The 6,759-nt window shown below is 50.4% G+C and overlaps 1 protein-coding gene across 2 annotated transcripts; it reads right to left on the bottom strand.

Annotated features, from left to right (window-relative positions):
- Positions 1 to 573: 573 nt before the first annotated feature.
- LOC107273450 (protein artichoke) lies at positions 574 to 6,285 on the bottom strand. 2 transcript variants are annotated; one of them, XM_025090766.1, is made up of 11 exons: positions 6,147 to 6,275; positions 5,743 to 6,074; positions 4,453 to 4,765; positions 4,056 to 4,343; positions 3,742 to 3,979; positions 3,424 to 3,670; positions 3,113 to 3,367; positions 1,911 to 3,006; positions 1,556 to 1,819; positions 1,203 to 1,431; positions 574 to 1,126 (listed from the first exon to the last, which is right to left on the bottom strand). In XM_025090766.1, exons 3-11 carry the CDS (start codon positions 4,706 to 4,708, stop codon positions 784 to 786), a joined length of 3,216 nt encoding a protein of 1,071 aa, XP_024946534.1. In that variant the 5' UTR covers positions 4,709 to 4,765; positions 5,743 to 6,074; positions 6,147 to 6,275; the 3' UTR covers positions 574 to 783. The 2 variants fall into 2 exon arrangements, with proteins under 2 accessions (XP_024946534.1, XP_015607150.1); XM_015751664.2 differs by lacking the exon at positions 5,743 to 6,074 and having other exon boundaries at positions 6,147 to 6,285.
- Positions 6,286 to 6,759: the final 474 nt, after the last annotated feature.

The following is a 6,759-nucleotide window of genomic DNA, read 5'->3' as shown; positions in this document are numbered from 1 at the left end:
GCGCAACAAAGACAGACAACTATTTTTTGACACAGGAGGTCTGATCCTGCGCGGTTTCTTTCGCAGGACTGTTTGACACGCAGCTCCAATTCGTCCCCTCCTACTATTCTCGGCTCCTGCGATCGGCCTCAGCTCTGAGCACAATTATGGTAATCCTTGGAAGAAAGCCGTGATTCGCTTGATACATGAAACTAATGGGTTAACTGTGTGGCCACTGTGTAGCCAACTGCTCAATCCGTATTGACGGTGGGAAATCTTAAGAAGTTGTCCTTCTTGAATCTCTGAGAGGCGCTCGGTTCAAGGGCAGCGGCTGTTATGCTCCTTGGATGCTAATCTCATACATCTACCTTTGGCTCCCCTCTATCGGGGAAACTAGCAGTTTCATAATTCTAGACTCGTTAGAGCCCCTTTTCAGAGATTATAATTAAAAAGCGTAGAATCGTGAAACAATCTGCCGCTAGTCGGCGACTTCCCTGAGAAGATGCCTTTGAGAAAGTCTTTTGTTACGGCGCCTGGAGAATGCGCTCGACGTGGAGAAAGGAATCGACGTGACGCGCGCACGAGAGCAAATCATTTATTGAAGAGCAACTCGAAATCAGCGAGCGGCTATTATTTTTTTTTAATTCTTCGCGTGCATTCAATGTACATTTATTGACTCAGGTACGTAACGGCCACCGTCTTTAAAGTTATGCAATCGCGATTAGTGTATTTTTCATAAATTGGATTCACAAATAAATACGTGTGCGTGCGTGTGCGTGCGTGTGCGTGCGTGCGCGCGTGTTTTCAGAATTGCGTGACGTACAGAATGGCGGCGGGTAGGAGAGTCGCAGAGACTCCGGACTTTAGTTCGCTTGCCAAACTGAACGAAGACTTGCTGAGCATTTGACACTGGGAACTCCTGAAGTGCTTGACGTTTCCCTCGGAGTCCCTGGCAAGGACGCAAAGCTCGTACTTTGTAGCGGCCGCAGGGAGACTAGGAATCTTAAGTGATCTTTCACTGTAAACCACATCCTTTTCAAGGACGGACTTGCTCGCGCCAGGCTCTCTTACGACTACGTAAAAGTCCCCAATATCCTCCCTGGACGTAACGTACCACGTGACCGTCCAAGAATCGTCGTCGCCGTCGCTGCAAAGCAAACGTCATTCATTACATTCCCCTATACAAGCGCGTATGGTTGCCAGCCAAAGGATCCGCGACTCACTATTCGATGCTGCGGTACTTAATGTCCGGCGTTATTTCGAACTTCGGATCGTCAGTGACATCCTCGAGGACGCAACTCATCAAGTCCTCGCTGACCTCCGCTATCGGTTTTCCGGCCAGGTAACTCGGACTGGCGCACTTCAAGTCGGACCACTCGGTCGGGACTTGGATCAACGTGCTGAGCCATCTTCGTAGCGGTCTTACCGAGCAATCGCAGTTGAGCGGGTTGCCTGAGGGATGAAAATGGTCTGTCAGTACTTATCGTGAAGCGATCTATCGATATATCGATCGATCTATCGATCTATCGATCTATCGACCTATCGATCGGAATATTCGAAGCGGATCTTTACGGACCAGCGTAACGGAGTACCGTGCCGTTTTCGATGACGCTCATTATATTCGCGTCGAAACTTTCGAGCGTATTGTCCTCGACGTCGATGATCCTTAGATTTGGCATTGGCACGATCCTGCTCAAGGGCAGCTGAGTCAGTCGATTGTGACCGAGGTAGAGATTCGTGAGGTTCGCCGGCGGCGCGAAGACGTTCTCCTCGGAAAGGTCGCTCAGGTCATTGTGAGAGAGATCCAGCGTTTCCAAGGACGTCATATTACCGATGACATCTGTAAGACAGATTTTTCTTTTTTTAATGAACATCGATAACCACAACCGTCCAGATGGATCTTTGACCCGTCGCGTGTCTTGCTGGCTCACACTTTCTTATCTCGTTGATACTGTTGTGACTGAGATTCAAGCTGACGAGCGTTTTCGTTCCCACGGTAATGTCGTAGGTGAGAACTGGCATGGTGTTATAGGAGAGGTCGACTTCCCTGAGTCTGTACGGGATCCATGGACTGCTGGGAAAGGTTTTCCGATCGATGAACGATATCTTGTTGTGGCTGAGGTTGACCCTCGCGAGCGAGAGGCAGTCGTCGAGCAGCCCGTGGGTCTTATTCTCGAGCCTCTCCAGGGAGTTGTGAGAGAGATCGAGAGTCCTCAGAGAGACGAGCCCCTGCAATGCGCCATTCGGGATGTGGCCGATCTCGTTGCCTGTCAGGTTCAACGTAAGCAGCTGCAGAAGACCCTCGAACGCGCGCACGCTCACCTCTCGAATGCGATTCTTCGCGAGGTTCAATTCGAAGACAATCGGGAGACGGCCGAACGCGGCTTTCTCCAGCACAGTCAACTGATTGTCCTCCAAGCTGAGATACTGGAGGCTGCTCAGGGTGCTCAGGGCGGCCCACGGTGGCTGCGTGATGTTGTTGCTCCGCAAGTCGAGGCTCCTCAGGGTCAGGAGGTTGGCGAAGCTCCCGTGCTTCAGACTGTCGGCCAGTCTGTTCCTCGAGAGGTCCAGCCCGAGAAGTGCGTTCATCGACGGCCAGACGTCCTCCGTCGGAATCTCCTCGAGGGCGTTGTCCGAGAGATCGAGATACCCCAGGGAGATCGGGAGCTGGAATATCTTGGTCAGGTAGTTTCCCTTAAGGGAGAGGCTCCTGCAGCTGGCGAGTCGGGTCAGGCTGCCGCGTGACACGTCGCTCAGCCGATTGTGGCTCATGTCGAGTTCGAGTAGCGTCGGCAGCGGTCCAAAGGTCGAGGGCTTTATCTTCTCGAGAGAATTTTCCGAGAGATTCAGGTAGCGCAGGCTGAAGAGGCTCTGGAAGACCGCGTTGTAGATCTCCGATATATTGTTGTAGGAGAGGTCGATCGTGTGAAGCTCGTAGAGCTTCGGAAAGGTTTGCCTTGGCACCGTGTGGAGATTGTTGTGCGAGACATTGAGGATCTTCAGGCCGGTCATGTTCTGCAGCGGTACCTGAGTTGCATTGAAATTTTATATAAATTAATACGAGGATCCTCTCTGGCAGCTCGATCGATTAATCGATTAATCGATTAATTGATTAATCGCCGATCGAACCGACCTGATTCAGGGCAGTGAGCATGTTGTAGCTCAGCTGCAATTCCGTAGCGTAAGTCGTGCTATCGAAGGCCAGCTTCGATATGTTGTCCAGTTTGTTGTGGCTCAGATCGAGAACCGTGATGTTGGCGCAATTCTCAAAAGCTCTGGGCTCAATTTTTGAAATTTCGTTGCGCGAGAGATTGATCTTCGTCAGAAAGAGGTCCTTGAAGGCCAGCTTCTCAACGACAGTTACTTCATTTTCGGATACGTCTAAAAGCTGAAGGGAACGATTATCTCTCCGTTGTCATCCGATAGTATTTAGATCGCTCTTACCTCGGCGTACTGCAGCTGACTGAACATCTGGTAGTCGATTCGTTTAATAAAGTTACGTGCCAAATCGATTGTGCCGATTTTCGTAATCGAGTCGAACGTTCCTCGGCCCACGTCGCGTATCTCGTTGTCGCTGAGGAAGAGTCTCCTCAGAAAGCGCATCCCTCGAAAGGTGTTCGAGTCCAGTCGTCGTATTTTATTGTGACTCAGGTTCAGGACTTTCAGTATGGAGTTTCTCGCAAAGGTACCCCTGCAGGATGCGCAAGGCACGTGGCATTACGTAGGCTGTACGCTGGAGGTCAATCTAATCGAGTGGCCTACCTTTTCAATTCGGCGATCGCGTTGTGCGACAAATTGCACCAGCCCATTTTCGTGAGGTCGGCCAGGTGAGAGGGATCGATCTTATCGATCAGGTTGTGCGAGAGATCGAGGCTCTCGGTATCCCGTAGACCTTTGAACTGATTTCTCTTGAGTTCCTTGATTCTGTTCCCATGAAGCCTGAGGATCTTGAGCCTCCTCAGAGGCGTGAGCGCTTCCACCGGAAGCGAGGATATCGATCCTGTCGGAAGTGCGCAAGCATGGCTCGTAGCGCTTTCGCTTTTAAACTTTAATTAGCATTGTCGACTTGACCTTACCGTTGCTGATTTCGAGCCTCTCGAGCTTCGCAGCGGCCATGCTCTCGGCAAAGCTGTTTCCCGGCAGGGCGGCTATGCGATGCCCGCTGATCTCGAGGACCGTGAGATTTCCCAGGATCCGAAGAGCCTCCCTGGGGAACCTCTCCAGCTCGGTTCGCAGCAAGTGAAGCTCCTGAAGGGTTCGATTCAGGCCCAAGAAGCTGTGCTCCTCGATCAGTCTTATTGGAGTGTCGATGATTTTGAGGACGCGAACCTCCAAGGGGTAGAGCGCAGGCCCATAGAATCGAGCTTGGGACAATTAATTATTTACATGCGAATCGACGCGTGTCGATTGGTCACGCCCGAGCAGAATTATGAGTCGTGACATGCTGACATGCTGACATACTAAAATACTGACCTATGTTGCACTTGTACAAGATGAGCTCCTCGATCGGCGAGCCTTGGCGGCCCAGATTCATCAAGCCCAGGCTCAAGCTAGCCAGATTCGCATTTTCACAGCGGACGTAGAGGCCGGCGTCGTCCGCGGCAAGGCACTTGCAGGGGTAGATGTATTTCGAGTCCTTGGGGCAGCTGTACTTTGGTCCTGGTGGAATGTAAACAGCCGTGGCCGCCCCGGTCAAGCCCAGCAGCAGCAGCGTCAAGGCGGGCAGCATCACTAAGCCGGCAGAATCTTCAACAAGATCTTTCTGACTGTCGACTCGAACGCCTTCCTGAGATAATGAAGCGCAGTAATAATCGAGAGGTCTGTCACCCGAGAATCAGCCTCGCAAGAAGCTTTTGCCTTTTTCATAAAAGTGCAGCCCACGCGAAGGTGATTCACACGGTTGTCGGACGAGGAGCAAACGAAGAGAACTGACGGAATATCGCATAGGCGGTACGACTGTGTGGGAATGAGTGAGTACATCGTCATCGCTGATAGTTCATCGGGAAGAATGAAAAGAAAAAAAATATTCACAAGACGTCCCTTGTACTTCTGCGCAGACCTACATGCTAATGCTCGGAGATTCGTCGGTTGGTCCGAGCAGCCCAGAGTAGTCGCTGTAGTCTGAGAGACGACGTTTGCTAATAAGGGAGGATACGTTAAAAGTCCCCCATTCGACTATCTCGACTGAGGCCTATCTCGAATGATCGAACACGAGTGGGAAGTCTAATCGATCCTGCAATCTCGTACGCCTTTATACATTTCTAAATGATTGGCGATCCGATTGGCCCTCGAGGCCTCTTTCGATCGTGTGGGATTTACCTGGACCGCTGAACATTCGTGAAAGACTTATCGATCGACTTAATCGATTGACAGGTACGAGACACGTGAGCAGCGCCTGATGCGGAATGTGACCTTTCCAAGTAGTATTCGAAGTAGCGGAAGGGACGTGTGAACGAAAGGAGGAAAGACGTAGAGAAACAGATTAAGGAAGGAAGGAAGGAAGGAGGGCAGGAGGGCAGGTACTCGCGTGCACTACGTAACTGCTGCGCAATGTCCTCGCTTCACGGAACCGGACGTGTTGATCTTACAATTGGCAATCTGGCAACGGGCTGATTCTAAACTCCTCGAAACTGAGAGAATGCTGCCCGGGAAAAGTCAAGATATACTAGTTGCGCATTTAGTCTGTAAAAAATCGACTAAAGAAGAAACGTACCGACGTTCAGGAGAAGAACACTGGCAACGAGTGCTTGGGAATTCTTTTACCGTATTAATCGGCTCCTCCTGCGTCTCCTCCGCGACTCCTCCAGAGGACGTCTAGCGTATCTTTCGTTTCCTGTGTCAGGTCACTGGGCCTCCCGACGCTGTCAGCACTTGGCTTCGATATGCAGTTTTCTTCGCGCAATAACAAATACTCTTTTCGCTCCACGGCACTTATATCCGGATCCCATTGCAGGAAACAAGGGAAGGATGGGAAAGACGGGAAAGAATGACTGGCGCTCGGAACTGTCACATTTTAAAATGCTTTTGACTCTAGACTTTTGCTTCTCTAATGGAGTGTCGGCCCACTATAACAAGGCATTCGAGTTTATCGGATCCTTCAAAGAGCAGAGAAAAATTAAAAATCCCTGAACGCTCGCAGAGGAATGATTCTCGGGTTGGTGACGTACCCGTTTTTTATGTCGCGGAAAGACACTGGCACGTTTCCCCGCGATTCTCCCTCAAGGCATTCTACACTGGCTCGTGGCGTGACGTTTCTACAGAAACTGATCCGAAAGTTCGAGGCGAAGCCAAAGCAAAGAGAAAGGCAGTGAGTCGGCAGGGAGCGAACCAGAGTGAACCTTCACTGCGAACCGAGGCTGGCTCCTTTTCATTGGTAGCTCACGGTGCACGCTCCTCTCCCTCCCTCGTCCTTCAGCATTTGCTCTTTCCGCACGAATTCTCTCGATTCTTCAAGATATCCTAGGCGCAGTTCATTTCAAACTGCAGCACGCGGCAATTACTCAAAGAGTCCAACTATGCCGACCATAAAGAGAGAAAGTGTCATGTGGCTACGCACAAACTTTCTGTTTTCTTCATCACTCGCCCTTTGTCTTATTAAATATACTCCAATTTTTATTTCATTTCAAGTATTTTAAAATCGATCGGTGATCAGTTGTTCAGCCTTCGCGGAACATGGAGTCACTATTCGCTCTTCTAAATTTTAAAAGGGTCGTAAAACGTTTTGGAGCTCCTTCCAAAAGTTTAAGTAACACTGCTCGTTAAATTATCAAGATATTTTAT

This window comes from Cephus cinctus, unplaced genomic scaffold (assembly GCF_000341935.2).
Source record: "Cephus cinctus unplaced genomic scaffold, Ccin1 Ccin1_scaffold1601, whole genome shotgun sequence".
NCBI lineage: Eukaryota > Metazoa > Arthropoda > Insecta > Hymenoptera > Cephidae > Cephus > Cephus cinctus.
The sequence above is the reverse complement of the archived record's forward strand: the minus strand, read 5'-3'. Positions and strand labels throughout refer to the sequence as shown.

What these genes read in the sequence shown, in the direction of transcription:
- LOC107273450 (XM_015751664.2), bottom strand. Translation starts at nt 4,708, where the DNA reads ATGCTGCCCGCCTTGACGCTGCTGCTGCTGGGCTTGACCGGGGCGGCC. An exon ending in TATCAACGAGATAAGAAAGT is followed by an intron (nt 1,820 to 1,910) that starts GTGAGCCAGCAA and finishes TCTGTCTTACAG; the next exon opens with ATGTCATCGGTAATATGACG. An exon ending in CACGGTACTCCGTTACGCTG is followed by an intron (nt 1,432 to 1,555) that starts GTCCGTAAAGAT and finishes TTCATCCCTCAG; the next exon opens with GCAACCCGCTCAACTGCGAT.